The 15,247-nt window shown below is 44.8% G+C and overlaps 1 protein-coding gene across 4 annotated transcripts in view; it reads left to right on the top strand.

Moving 5' to 3' along the window:
• Positions 1-212: 212 nt before the first annotated feature.
• LOC137361406 (NACHT, LRR and PYD domains-containing protein 3-like) overlaps positions 213-15,247 on the top strand; it is a 73,151-nt gene continuing 58,116 nt past the window's right edge. For 2 of the 4 annotated variants that reach the window (XM_068026276.1, XM_068026275.1), the window contains exons 1-3: positions 213-383; positions 7,741-7,912; positions 8,018-8,083. In XM_068026276.1, coding sequence (XP_067882377.1) covers positions 279-383; positions 7,741-7,912; positions 8,018-8,083 — 343 coding nt within the window. In that variant the 5' untranslated portion in view covers positions 213-278. The remainder of the gene's footprint in view (positions 384-7,740; positions 7,913-8,017; positions 8,084-15,247) is intronic. The other 2 variants (XM_068026274.1, XM_068026273.1) reach the window with 1 other exon arrangement.

Consider the following 15,247-nt stretch of genomic DNA (forward strand, 5'->3'; position numbering starts at 1 on the left):
AACGTACCATTTGTCTTTGTCCCATGATCTTCTGGTCAGTTATTCTCTGTGACCTTGTCCTATCAACACTTTCTCTTTGGTTATCTCTTGCCCCACCCCCACTTTCTTTGTTTGGTAATGCTCACAGGAGGTTTCAGCTGTTTGATATCAGAGGAAATGTAACAGTTTGGAGAGAATACCGACAATGTGTTTAGTTTTCTCCATTTGTGTTCACAGATCCGAACTCCACAATCACTGATTTCCTGACAAAGTGCGACGATTACCAGCTGTTCAAGTTGATGAAATTCTACCGGGACAGACTAGAACAGGCGATTGAAGAAGGAGTGGAGGGACTCAGTCTCATATTAAAAGAGGAGGACCATTTCACTGGACAAGAGCATCAAGTAAGTGGGAGGGATACAGCATGAGGTTAATTTGTTCTAATGTCACAGAACTGATAGAATATTGTAACATGGGAGCATAGGAAATGCTGGGTAAAAAATGACCAAGGTCTGACTCACCTTCTAACATTTGGGCAGTCACATACTGCACTGATAATGGAGTTGTTAATTGTTAACTGATCTCTATCAGCTAGTCTACAACAGACCCAGGTATGTGGAAAAGCCCAGAGGTGGAGAGCTTTGGGAACCAGAGGTCTAAAGTCACCTGTTCCTTCCAAGCATGTTACACTCACCACGTTTGGGTCCAGTGACATAGTGATCATGTTACTGGATTGTTATACCAGAGATCTGGATCAATAATCCAGACACCTGAGATCAAATCTCACTGTGGCAGTTTGTGAGTTTGAATTCATTAAATAATACTGGATATTTGTCAAAACCCAGCTGGTTCAGTAACATCCTTTAGGGAAGAAAACCTGCCATCCTTATCCAGCTTGACCTACCTGTGACTCCAGACAAAGTGGCGTGGTTGACTCTTAATTGCCCTTTGAAATGGCCTAGAAAGCCACTCAAACTGCTACAAAAAAGTAGAATAGTAAAACCAGGTGGACCGACCAGAATCATATTCTGTCACACAGCCCGCTGACCCTCCAAATTCCTCAGTAACATCTGCAGACTTGGAAAAAAAATTGAAAGAACTTATCCCACAGCTCAGTTAAGCAACAGCCTGACCTAGGTATGATCGAGTCTAACCATCAATCAATATCCCAGACTCCTCCATCACTATTCCTAGGTATGTCTTTTCCCACCAGACAGAACGATGGGAGATGGTGGCCCAGTGATATACAGTAAACAGGGTGGGCCACGAAAGACCTCAACATTGACTCTGAATCCCGTGAAATCTCATGACCTGAGGTCAGACATGGACGAGGAAACCACTTTCTGATTATTGTCCTCCCTCAGTTGAGGAATCTGTATTCCTTCATGTCACGTGGAAGAAGCAAGGGCCCAGAATTTACTCTGGAGGAGGTGAGGGTGGAGAATCTGTAATGTCCATCAAGAGTGGGTCAGTAGAACCACTCCTGACCGAGCTGGCCAATCCTGAAGGACATATCTGGCAGACTGGGCATGCAGAGGATGGCGAGAGAACCAACACAAGGGAAAAAATCTACTTGTCCTCACCCATCTATCTGTCGCAGATGTATCTGTCCATGACCGTATTGGTAGGAGTGATCACCACACAGTCCCTGTGGAGACTAAGTCACGTTTGGGAACTGAAGACTCCTCCATCATGTTGTGTGCACTACCACCGTTCTAAATGTGATGATACAGAATAGATCTATCATCCAAAACTGAGCATCCATGAGGTGCTGGGAGCCACGAGCAGCAGCAGAATGATATTTCACTACATTCTGTGACCTCATGGCCTGTCGTATCCTTCACTCTACCATTATCATCAAGCCAGGGGACCAACTCTGGTTCAATGAGGAGAGTAGGAGAGCATGTCAGGAGCAGCACCAGGCAAACTGAAATTGAGGTGCCAACATAGTGAAACTACATCACAGGACAACATGCTGAACAGCAGAAGTGGCATGCTGTAAACAGACAAGTGATCCCACAACCAACAAATCATAAAACTTTACAGTCCTGTCACACCCAGTCATATAGTGCTGGACAATTAAACAACTAACTGAAGAGGACGTTCCACAAACATCTGCATCATCCATAATGGCGAAGCCCAGAGTGCAGAAAACAAAGCTGAAGCATTCGCAGCCATCTTCAGCCAGAAGTTTCAAGTAGATGATCCATCTCTGCCTCATCCTGAGGTCCACACCTTCACAGATGCCGGTCTTCAGCCGGTTTGATTTACCCTACGTGATAAAAGAAATGGCTGAGTGCACTGGACACAGCAACTTCTATGGGCCCCGGCGATATCACATCTGTAGTGATGAAGTAACCACATCTCTAGGAAGCTGGTCCAACACTGGCAGCTGCCTGACAAATTGGAAGAATTGCCAATGTATGTCCTGCTCCACAAAACGCAGGACAAATCCATCACCCAATCAATTACTGCCCCATAGGCTACTCACAATCATCAGCAAAGTGATAGAAGGTGTCGTCAACAATGCTCTCAAGAGGCACTTACCAATAATCTGCTCATCGATGCTCAGTTTGGGTTCCACCACAGACAACCAGCTCCAGACCTCATTATGGCCTTGGTCCAACTCTGGATAAAGAACCAAATTCTAGAGGAAAGGAGAGAGTGTTGGCCCTTGACAGCAAGACAACATTTGACCGAATGTGACATCAAGAAGCCCTAGTACAATTGAAGTCAATGGGAATCGAGGAAAACTCTCCACTGGCTGGAGTCATGTCTAGCACAAAGGAAGATGGTTGTGGTTGTTGGAGGCCAATCATCTCAGCCCCAGGACATCACTACAGGAATTCCTCAGGGCAGTGTCCTCGGCCCAAAGATCTTAAGCTGCTTCAGCGATGACCTTCCCTCCATCATATGGTCAGAAATGGGGATGAAGATTGCACCGTGTTCAGTTCCATTTGCAACTCCTCAGATAATGAAGCAGTCTGTGACCACATAGAGAAAGACCTGGACAACATTCAGGCTTGAGCTCACAAATGGCAAATAACATTCGTGCCATACAAGTACCAAGGTACAAATCAGGAGTGTGATGGAATATTCTCCACTTGCCTGGATGAGTGCGGCTCCAGCAACACTCAAGAAACACAGCACCATCCAAAACAAAACAGCCTGCTTGATTGGCACCCCATCCACCACCTTAAATATTCGCTCTCTCCACCATCGACGCACAGTGGCAGCAGTATGCACCATCTACAAGATGCACTGCAGTAACTCATCAAAGCTCCTTCGACAGCACCTTTCAAACCCATGACCTCTACCACCTAGAAGTACAAGGGAAGCAGGTGCACGGGAACATCACCACCTCCAAATTCCCCTCCAAGTCACACACCATCCTGACTTGGAAATATATTGTCATTCCTTCATTGTCACTGGGTCAGAATCCTGGAACTCTAACAGCAGTGTGGGTGTACCATCACCACATGGACTGCAGCGGTTCAGGAAGGCAGCTCACCCCCCACCTTCTCATGGGTAATAAATGCTGGCCATGCCAGAGGCATCCACATCCCATGAATGAATAAATAAAAACTGTCATATCTTAAATTACACTAATAGTGCATCTCAAAATGTTATTTTCTGAAATATATCTGTCTAATTCACAGTTGAATGAATCAATATTAACTCCAACCTCCCTAGGGAGTGTGTCCGACAGACTGACTGTTCACTCACTGTAATATTGTTATGAGAGATTAGTTGTGAATTTACCCTCCTTGAAGCTCAGGCTGTGTCCTCTGTTTCTACTGTACTGGACAAAGTGAAACAGCAATCATATCACCTCTCAACATTCTCTTTTCCAGTGAGGACATTCCCAGATTACACAATAGTTCCTCAATTCCAACCACTCCCTTCTCTCAGTTATTCTACTTCCTCTTTTCAGTAGCAACATTAACGTTTATGTACTGAGTCAATCAGAATTCTACAGTCATCTAAGTGCAGTCACATGAATGATTTTATGAAGTGACAGGATTATCTCATTCTTTCAGCTCAATCTTGCACTGTTAATACACCCCAACATGTAATTTGCTTCCACGCTGCCACTGAGAATTGTTGCAATGTTAGATCTTCAAATTGCAGATTGTTAAAGGATAGAAACTGGGAAATAGGAAAGAAAGGATAAAATGGCAAATACCATGAATCTGAAACAATGTTCTGAAGAGGTGAAAATATTAGTGGATCCATCAGTATCTGTACAAAGAACAGGGTAGTGGTTCGAGTGTAACTGGAGTCTGGACTGAAAACAAAGGGAAAGAGTTTTAGTCGGATTGGAAAAAAGAGAGAAGAGAGGCAACAGGCAGGAATTGGCGGGAAGGCAATGAACCAGCCAGGAAACTGCTTAATAGTAAATTGGGGAACTTTAGATGACAAAAATAGCCTGTGGGTTAAACAAAAGCCATTTAAACACAAAGAGCTGAAATGATGAAAATGTGAGAAATACAAAACGGGAAAACAACCCAAAAAGAAACTGAAGGGACAGAATAACCTGGTTTCCCATTAATACTCTGCATTTAATTCATCGCATACTTACAGTCTTGAAGACTTCCATCAACTCATCCCTTAATTTTCTCACCTTGCGGGAATGATTGCTAAATTCTCAAATCCCACATTAACTCCTTAGTCTCTGGTAACATCCTGATGAATCTGCAGGACAGTGTCTCGATTGTTTTATTTCATTCCAAAACTGTCCACAACTTGCTCAGTTACTTTCCCCTGTGCCCTTGGTGTGCAGCGTCACTTCCCAGGTGGAATATCAGGAAATTGAACTCATTCAGTGTGTAATTTTCTGCCCTTGTGCTCTCGGTGTGGAATGTCGCTCTCCATGTTCTCCATTAGATATTGGGAAGATTGACACCACAAACTCCATCTCTTCACCTCTTGATTTTTCCCCCTGCCAGACAACCAGTGATATTCACCAACATGTTGCAGCACAGACATTTGACAAAATTATTGACTCAACCATGGACATGGGGACAGTTAATCTGCATATAAAGTCTATAGCCAACCTAATGTCATCAAAACAGAGTAAATTTAAAACACATTTCTCCCTATAAATAAAGTAGCTAAACATCACTGGAAAGCAGTACAACTGTATTTGCTAACAAGCAAGTAAAACAGTATGTGATGCCAGTGTGAATTACTTTTGTTGACAGAATAGAGCTCGCTACACCATGTGCTAACATTGTATTTGCATATAGGCAGAGAGCTAAACTATTATGTGACAAAAACCAGACTGCGAGAAGTAACAGTCTCTTTCCCAAGCTGGGTTGAATAATCTTTCTTTTCGAAGTTAACGCCACGTTTTTTTAATGGGTAAGAACAAAAGCGGGAAAAAACATTAACATCCAATTAGAATTCACAGCTACTTCCCAAGTCCCTCCTTGGTCATTGAGGACACTTAATACATGTTAGACTTTATAAAATATGTTCCAGTCCAAAACTTGAATGAGATGTGACTGTGGAGTTTGATGTCCTTCGCAAAGTTAACATCAGAACCTGCGCAATATTGCTGTGGTCTTTGTGAAACGGTTCATTTACTCAACTTCCCATTCTTCTCCTTTCTCTAATGCTAAACTAGTATTTTTGGGGGAGTTTCTAGTTTGTTTCGGTCAGAGGTGTTTTTTTTAATGAAAGGAATTGTTGTCATTCTGCATCACTTGTTCTCCCTCTTTCCAGCAGGTTTTCTCTAACACACACACCCCACCTGTGCTGTGTCTCAAATCGTTCTTCCCACCCCTCCCCCTCCCCCAGGCCCCTTTATAACTGAAATAAGTTTCTTTCAAGTTTTGGGGTTTGATGTTACAGTTTATTCATCTTTATTTCCTCCAAAAGAGCTGGAACGCTGATGGCCGTTAACCCGGACCTGTCACCAGGAGAAGCTCCGCACTTGCCGTCCCGTGGGACCGGGAGCTGCTTATTGGGGGTGTTTGTGAAGCATTACCGCCCACCCACCCGCTGGCTCCGTCCCCCCAGACCCCCACCCGCCGGCTCCGTCCCTCCATTCCTCCACCCGCCGGCTCCGTCCCCCCCAGACCCCCACCCGCTGGCTCCATCCCTCCATTCCTCCACCCGCCAGCTCCAGTACTTTCCTGCATTCTGCCGACCCCCTCTCTCCATCTCCAGCACCTGCTCCAGTCATACACCAGCACCATGCCTGTTCCCATCACAGTCAGTGATCTGCCCCACCCGGAGAGGCCCTGATGCTTTTTAATTACCTTCGCTCCTGATATTTTTAAATATCTTGCTCCAAGCCTTTAAACTTGTGTTTTAAAATAACCGAGCGGCTAAGGTTATTTTAAAACACAGGTTTAAAGGCTTGGAGCAAGACATTTACAATTACCACGGACTTCAACATTTTTAACCACACTGGTGTCGGTGTGCAGACACATTGTCAACTCCTGCTGGCCACTGCCTGAGGCTAAGACAGACTGTCTGTGATTTCAGCATCCACCCTCAATCTGAACTCCATATCCGACATTCTCTCCATCTATGTAACATTGCCAGTCTCTACCCCTACTTCAGCCCATCTCCTGCTGAGCCCTCGTCCATGCTTCCAGACACGACTATTCCAATGTTCTCCTGCCCAGCCTCCCACCTTACACACTCTGTAATCTTCAGCTACTCAGAGTCTGCTGCCTGTACCCTGTCCCCTCCAGGTCCCATTTCTGATATCACATGTGTGTTCACATACCTAAAATGGCTTCCAACCCTCAGGCCTTCAATTTAAAATTCCTGTCCTTCTATTTAAATAGTTTGATGACCCCATTGCTTCCTTTCGCAGTTCCCTTCTTCAGTTCTCATACCACTGGAATTTTCCATTGCTCTGACACTGTCCTTTTGTACAGCCCTTCCTTCACACCACCACTGGTGGTCAAACTTTCAGTTATCTTGGGCCTCACACTCTGAAATTCACTACTGAAACCGATCCCCATCCCATTCCTTCTTAAAACTTACCTTTTCTTTAGGTTTTGGTCACCTGTGCCAATTTATCCTGCTCTGTCTCGGGCCCGCTGTCTGATTCAGCCTCTGTGAAACATCTTGGGTTGTTTATCGACATTAAAATTCCAATATTAAATGTAAGTTGGCGATGGAAGTCCTGACTATCCATTGCTGGATATGTTCTCCCAGTTACTGAGGTTTCATACTGGCAGTGGGTGTACAAAACATTGCGTATCTGACATTTCAATTACTGAGGGGAATATATATGGAGTGATTGGATTTTCAGTATTATAATTATTGGTCAATTCTCCTGACTGATAAATCAACAGGGGTTGTTTCGATTGGTTGGTGATAATTTGTCAGACGGTTTTCTCGCTGTTTCCCTCAGTTCAGAATCGTCCTTCCCTGTCACTTGAGTTCTGATTCACTGCTGTTTTATTTCTGAGTAAATCACAAAGTGTGACAGCAGGAAATAAGTGTGAGAAACAAGTGGATCATATTGTCAATCAGTATCTGATGTCATGTTGGACACTGAAGGACAGAGAAAACTAATCCCATTAAGATACTGCAGATTCTCAGTGATTTCTCACTCTCTGAGAACAATACTTCTGATTTTGAATTTAGTTTTATCACATTTATTTGCCATTAATGTCTGAATCAAGATGTTTACAGAATATTCAGCCCATGTTCAGAATGGATCAGTACCCGGCCCAGTGACTGCTTTCTGTGCTCAAAACTGAGAATTCAGATATTCATTATTATTCTTTACAGAAAGTCACTGAGCTCGTGGAGAAGGGAAACCGGGCGGACAGTTCCAAACTTCTCCTAAATCTGGTGATGGAGAAAGACTCTCGGGTCCGAAGGCTGATGTGGGAATCCTTTGTGAAAATGTGCCACAGGTTACCAAAGTTGTACAAAATACTGAAAGAAATACAGGAACTCGGTACGGTAAAATCACACACTGAATTCAACTTCAGATTCAAACACGGCAGAATTTACTGTAATATTACACAAATCTGATTTCATGAAAATTGATTGATTTTAACAGGTTGTGATTCATTTGATTATATGGACATCGCACGAGGTTTATCTGAAATACCCAGTGACCTGAAAGGTAAGTGATGACATGGAGATTTCAAACTGTTTATTTCACTTCCGAGAATCAGAATGATTGACTGTAGCCGTTTGTTTAAGAGATTGACAGAATCTGGGAATCAGATAATCAAAGGCTGGAGAAACAAGATTGAAAATTGTTTGGATTTGTTGTCAATTCTCAAATATTCTGCATAGATTCAAGTTACAATTCATATGATTTCTGTCATATCCTGTAAATATGTGAACATTGTATTATTTCACTTAATCCAGCTGCTGATCATTATTATTTCTGAAATCTTAGACACATCTGGCAGGATCCTGATAAGCTGTGAATCTTAATACAAACCTCCTGTGTGCTGCACGGATGCTCTGGGCTCACAGTAAAGAGCAGTGCCTTGACCCAGATGTTAAGGGTTCCTGCATCCCGAGCAATATGTCCCACCAAAATGATGAGCAGGAAGAGACCAGATGCTCCATCAAACCCACCCCATTCCACGAAGGCTCGAGCATTATAGCTAAAAACTTCATCCCTCCCTCGCCCCTTACCCCCACAAGACACCACTCCCACAGTCAAGCAAAACATGGAAACATTTTTTTTAAATTCATTCACGGGATGTGGGCGTCGCTGGCCAGGCCAGCATTTATTGCCCATCCCTAATTGCCCTTGAGAAGGTGGTGGTGAGCTGCCTTCTTGAACCGCTGCGGTCCATGTGGGGTAGGTACACCCACAGTGCTGTTAGGAAGGGAGTTCCAGGATTTTGACCCAGCGACAGTGAAGGAACGGCGATATAGTTCCAAGTCAGGGTGGTGTGTGACTTGGAGGGGAATTTGCAGGTGGTGGTGTTCCCATGTATTTGCTGCCCTTGTCCTTCTAGTTGGTAGAGGTCGCGGGTTTGGAAGGTGCTGTCAAAGGAGCCTTGGTGCATTGCTGCAGTGCATCTTGTAGATGGTACACACTGCTGCCACTGTGCGTCGGTGGTGGAGGGAGTGAATGTTTGTAGATGGGGTGCCAATCAAGCGGGCCGCTTTGTCCTGGATGGTGTCAAGCTTCTTGAGTGTTGTTGGAGCTGCACCCATCCAGGCAAGTGGAGAGTATTCCATCACACTCCTGACTTGTGCCTTGTAGATTGTGGACAGGCTTTGGGGAGTCAGGAGGTGAGTTACTCGCCTCAGGATTCCAAGCCTCTGACCTGCTCTTGTAGCCACGGTATTTATATGGCTACTCCAGTTCAGTTTTCGGTCAATGGTAGCCCCTAGGATGTTGATAGTGGGGGATTCAGCGATGGTAATGCCGTTGAATGTCAAAGGGAGATGGTTAGATTCTCTTTTGTTGGAGATGGTCATTGCCTGGCACTTGTGTGGCGCGAATGTTACTTGCCACTTATCAGCCCAAGCCTGGATATTGTCCAAGTCTTGCTGCATTTCTGCACAGACTGCTTCAGTATCTGAGGAGTTGCGAATGGTGCTGAACATTGTGCAATCATCAGCGAACATCCTCACTTCTGACCTTATGATTGAAGGAAGGTCATTGATGAAGCTGCTGAAGATGGTTGGGCCTAGGACACTACCCTGAGGTACTCCTGCAGTGATGTCCTGGAGCTCAGATGATTGACCTCCAACAACCACAACCATCTTCCTTTGTGCTAGGTATGACTCCAGCCAGCGGAGGGTTTTCCCCCTGATTCCCATTGACCTCAGTTTTGCTAGGGCTCCTTGATGCCATACTCGGTCAAATGCTGCCTTGATGTCAAGGGCAGTCACTCTCACCTCACCTCTTGAGTTCAGCTCTTTTGTCCATGTTTGAACCAAGGCTGTAATGAGGTCAGGAGCTGAGTGGCCCTGGCGGAACCCAAACTGAGCATCACTGAGCAGGTTGTTGCGAAGCAAGTGTCGCTTGATGGCTGTTGATGACACCTTCCATCACTTTACTGATGATTGAGAGTTGGCTAATGGGGCGGTCGTTGGCTGGGTTGGATTTGTCCTGCTTTTTGTGTACAGGACATACCTGGGCAATACCCAGAGTCAATATGGGAAAATGTGCTCTGTGATATTCCTCTCTGACTGCTCCCCCCCCCCAATCCCCGTGCAATCCAGGAGATTACATGGGCCACATTTTACCTGGAAAGACACTTACCTTCTACATGGTGAGATCTCTGTCCCAGTCAGGAACCGGTCCAGCTCCCTCTTGAAGGTATACAGAGAGTCAGCAGCCAGCAGCACATTCCAGAGGCTCACAATTCTCTGGGAAAGAAGAACCATCGAACATCCAGTTTATTCCTACATTTACATAGTTTAAATGTGTGTTTGCTGATCCTCCCAATCTGATAAACTAGAATAATCTATCTATAATATACTCTATCCAGCCATTCAGTTATTTAACATACCTCTATCAGGTTGCCTGTAAGTCTGTGCTGCTCTAAAATAAATAGACCAAGGTCCTTGACATTGTCTCAGTAGCTCAGGTTCCCTAAGATCGGAATCATTCCTGAAGATTTCCTCTGTACCTTTTCCAATGGCACTATATCATCCACCATGTGGGGGAACCAAGACTGGGCACAGTATCCAGATGTGGTCTGACCAGTGACCTGTCCAGTGTCAAAGTGGTGCCTTGTCTTTTATACTGAGTGGTTCGATTAATATAACCCAGTACTTTGGTAACTTTAGCAATGATTTCTTTACATTGGTCATTAACCTTCAGTGATCTGTGTACAATAACACCAAGATCTTTTTTCCCTCTCACACTCTCTCACTATTGATGCCTCCGAATGATTCCTGTGTTCTCTGATTGCCCGATCAATATGTGTGGCACTACATTTAACTAAATTAAATGCCATTTCCCATGTTTGCTTCACTCTCCTGGCACATCTACAATGTTTTTGGATTTGATTGCCCTCCTCAACCGTTTTAACCGTTGCACATATGTTAGTGCCATCTGCAAACCTACTTCCCATCCTCCCAACGCCACTGTCCAGGTCATTAATACAGACTGTGAAAAGTAGCAGGTCTAGGACCAGTCACTTGTAACATGTCTTCAAGCTGAATCACATCTGTTAATTATAACATTTTGGCTGCAGGATTGAAGACAATTCCTAATCCAGCATTTCAAATTTCTACTGATACATCAAGATTCCATCTTCTGAAGTAACCTAGTGTGAGGAACCCTATCAAAGACTTTCTGAAAGTCCAAGTAGACAATGTGCACAGGATTTCCCTCATCCACCATCCCAATGACTTCCTCAAAATAATACTCTGCAAAATTTGTTGGTCAGAAGCTATTTTCTCAGAAGCTCAGTTATAAATTTCTATTGGTCCCTTCATTTCCCTGTAAACATAAAGGACATCTTTTCTGATCCCATTAGCATCTTCCCAATAAGGGATGTCAGCATGATAGGCCTGTAGTTCCCTGGCTCTGATTTGTCTCCTTTTAAACTGTAGGGAAAGAGGTGGAGAAATGTGAAATATTAAAACGTTATCATTTCACAGCAAAGAATGAGACATCAGAATGTGTTTGATCCAATCTGAGAATATATGTTAATGTTCACACAATAGAACATTAATCTGTGGAGAAATGTGAGGAAAAGACAATGTTCAGAGTGACTGGAAAGTTAGTTATTGGCCAACTTCCTAATGACAGTGAAAGAGAGAATCTCATTCTACACAAAGAATAATCCTTTAACTCTGGAGTTGTTTTTGAACCCAATGTAATGACTAACAGAAACATATTTTTAATTTCCTAAACCTGCATTGTAGGAAATCAAGACCAAAACAAAACAATGCAGTATAATTATTGGTAGAACAGTTCAGATGAACTGCGAATGTTTTCTGCTCTAACATTACACTGAGTGAAGTGGGCAGTAGTTCAATTTCTAATTCTAATCAGTAACATGACCGGACTGTTATCAAACCACAATCAATGAATGTATGTGTAAAACTGCTGAATAATTGTTAGCTTCCAGTCGCCTGTAATTTTAATTAGCAGCATAGGAACAAAGGAGCAGGAGTAGGTCATTCTGCCCATTGAGCCTGCTCCACTATTCAGTTAGATCATGGCTGATCATTTACCTCAATGCCACTACCCTACGTTATCTCCATATCTCTTGATGTTATTAGCATCCAGATAGCTATCAATTTCTGTCTTGAACATGCTCAATGATTGAACTTTCACAGCCCTCTGGAGTAGAGAATTCCAAAGATTTCCTACCCTCTGCGTGAAGAAATTCCTCCTCATCTCAGTCTTAAATGGCCTATCCCTTATTCTGAGACTAGGTCCCCCGGTTCTAGACTCACAAGCCAGGAGACACATCCTAGCTACATCCACCCTGTCACACCCTGTAAGAATTTTGTATGTTTCAATGAGATCACCTCTCATTTTTTTGAAAATCTAGAGAATACAAACCCAGTTTCCTCAATCTCTTCTCATAAGACAGTGTCCCTGGGACAAGTCTGGTGAATCTGCATTGTACTCCCTCTATGGCAAGTATATCCTTCCTTAAATGAGGATACAAAAACTGTGCACAATATTCCAGGGTTGGTCTCACCAAGGCTCTATACAACTGCAGCAAGACATTTTTACTCTTGTATTCTCATCCTCTTACAATGAAGGCCAACATACCTTTTATCTTCCTAATTGCTTGCTGCACCTGCACGCTCGCTTTTAATGACTCATGAAGAAGGACACCAGGTCCTTTTCGACATGAACATTTCCCAACCTCTCACCATTTAAGAATTACTCTGTTGTACTGTTTTTTCTACGAAAGTGGATAACTTCATACCTATTCACATTGTAGTCACCAAGGTGGGAGTAATGCACTGCTAATTCAGTCCCACTACTTCACGGGTCACAACATACCAGTAAAGTTTCCTTCCTACTGAAAATTAGCCAAATTAAACACTTTATTTCTCCCCCAGAATAAAGCACACCAAACCAGGTTTCTTTAAACAACAACAAAATTAACTATTTACTATTAAACTAAATCTTAAACAGTAATGGGTTAAATCTGTATACATAAAAGACCGCAATTGTTGACAACGCGATCGGTAGGTGGCGCTGTTTTGGCACATGCGCAAATACAGCATGTGCCACGAAAACGTCACAGCCTGCGACTGTAGCAGCTGCCAGGACTAAAGATGGCGCTGCTCAAAGAATCACAGTGATAAAACCTAACAAACACGTGGCAGAATACAATGGCCGGAGTGAGAGAGTGGAGCGGGCCGGGGAGAGCAGCGCAGGGAGCGGGGAGAGCAGCGCGGGGAGAGCAGCGGTAGCGGTGCCGGGGGGTGGGGGGGAGAATGAGGGAGAGGGAGGGGGGGAGAATGAGGGAGAGGGAGGGGGGGAGAATGAGGGAGAGGGAGGGGGGGAGAAAGAGGGAGGGGGAAGGAGGGAGGGGTAAAGAAGGGGGGCGGGGGAGAGCTGGGGGAAGTGGGGGGGAGGGGGAGAGGGAGGGGGAAGTGGGGGGGGAGGGGGAGGAAGGGGAGAGAGTGGGGGGGAGCAGCGGAACGGAAGAGGAGTGCCTTTTTCTGTGCATGCGCCATAAACACAACAGCAAAAGACTTACTGGCCAGTCCCTGGACCCGGTGACACCAAGGTCTTCGCACGCTCGCTTCCGGCCCTCTCCATTCAGCCGTTCCCTCCAGCTGCGGATGCCCAATCCAGTTGCTTTCTCCCCTTCTCCACAGTACTTCAGGCATTGCAACTGTCTGGTCCCTGCATTTTGCATGCTCCCTCTCCCTCTCCCCACCCCTCCCCCTCTTCACCCACCCCTCCCTCTACCCCCTTACCTCCACCCCTCCACCATAGTTGAATATCTGAAGTGCAGTTGCAAAGTCGGGGAAATAGCATGCAAAATAAAACCTCAACAATTCTGGGTTTAATTATTGAAAAGTTTTATTAAGTTCATTAAGTATCCGAGGAACTGCTGTGCATGGATGTGTCCAGCATTCCCGTTAGACAGACAGGCCGAGTCTCTGCCATGCACAGCTAAAGAGATTCTTCCTGGAGAGCCTTGTGGTGAATAAACGCTTGGCTCTCTATTCCACTACTGTATTGTCCATGTGAAGAAGGCAAAGTCACAAGAGTCTGAGCTCAGTCTATTCTTGGTGAATGTTCCCCAAGCGCATCCCAATGTGCATTCCCAATTCATCCATAAATGCAACGTTCCTTTCCACATCGTGATGAGCTCCGCAGCATGATCCAGTTGCCTTCGTTGCTTGAATGCTGACCGTAAGTCTCGAGGATTGTTTTCTCGACGGCATGTTTTACATGAAAAGAAATAAAGCAAATCAGAGTCAGAGCTTGCCTCCCTTCATCCACTGAAATTACTGTTGTGCACACCTTTTTAAGTTCTGCAGTGAAGGCACCAATTGATAACGTCGCCAATGAAGCACTTATTACCCACCTCAGATGCAGGAATCAGCACATCCTTGCGTCATCTCCTGCACTGCCTCCTTTGCTGGAATGCCGTCCTTAAGTGTCAAGGATTGTTTTCTCAAGGGCACATTTTACATGAAAGGAAATAACGAAAGAACATCAGTGTCAGAGCTTCCCTCCCTCCAATGAAATTACTGTTGCGCATGCTTTATGCTCTGCAGTATAGGCCAATGAATCACTTAGTACCCACCTCAGCTGTAGGAGTCAGGATGATGTAACTGCCCCTATCTCGTGATGGTTCAATGCTGCTCTCAGGGAAAACATGAATGATGTGAGGGTGCTGGAAAAAGAAGCACATTTCTTTTGGACTATGAACATAAAGCTGGCCATTTAGCCCAGCTGATCCCTGCTAGTGGTTATGCTACTCGTGCGCCTTCCCATCCATTCCCATTTAATCCTGCCTACTACTATCAGCATCATCTTCCATTTCTTTCACTCTTATCTACCTTTGCCTTAAAGCAACACTGAGGATGGAGAATGGTGTGGCTGCACTCCCACCTCACCAGTTGTGTACGCAGCAAGAGCATTCACATTTGTGCTACCACTGGACACGGCATGCTTGTTTCTTTTAGTGCTCAGTCTCTTCTTGCTGAATGTTCCCCAAGTGCTTGACCCCTTTGGATGCCTTCTCTGCTTGACAGGCAGCAGCTGGCAATTGCGGAGTCTCACAAGGCTCTGCATGGTTGTTTCAAGGGCGGATGGGGAAACGTGGCTGTGTGTCCACGTGCACTGCTTGGATGGGTGCAGGAACAGGTG

This window comes from Heterodontus francisci, unplaced genomic scaffold (genome assembly GCF_036365525.1).
Source record: "Heterodontus francisci isolate sHetFra1 unplaced genomic scaffold, sHetFra1.hap1 HAP1_SCAFFOLD_940, whole genome shotgun sequence".
Taxonomy (NCBI): domain Eukaryota; kingdom Metazoa; phylum Chordata; class Chondrichthyes; order Heterodontiformes; family Heterodontidae; genus Heterodontus; species Heterodontus francisci.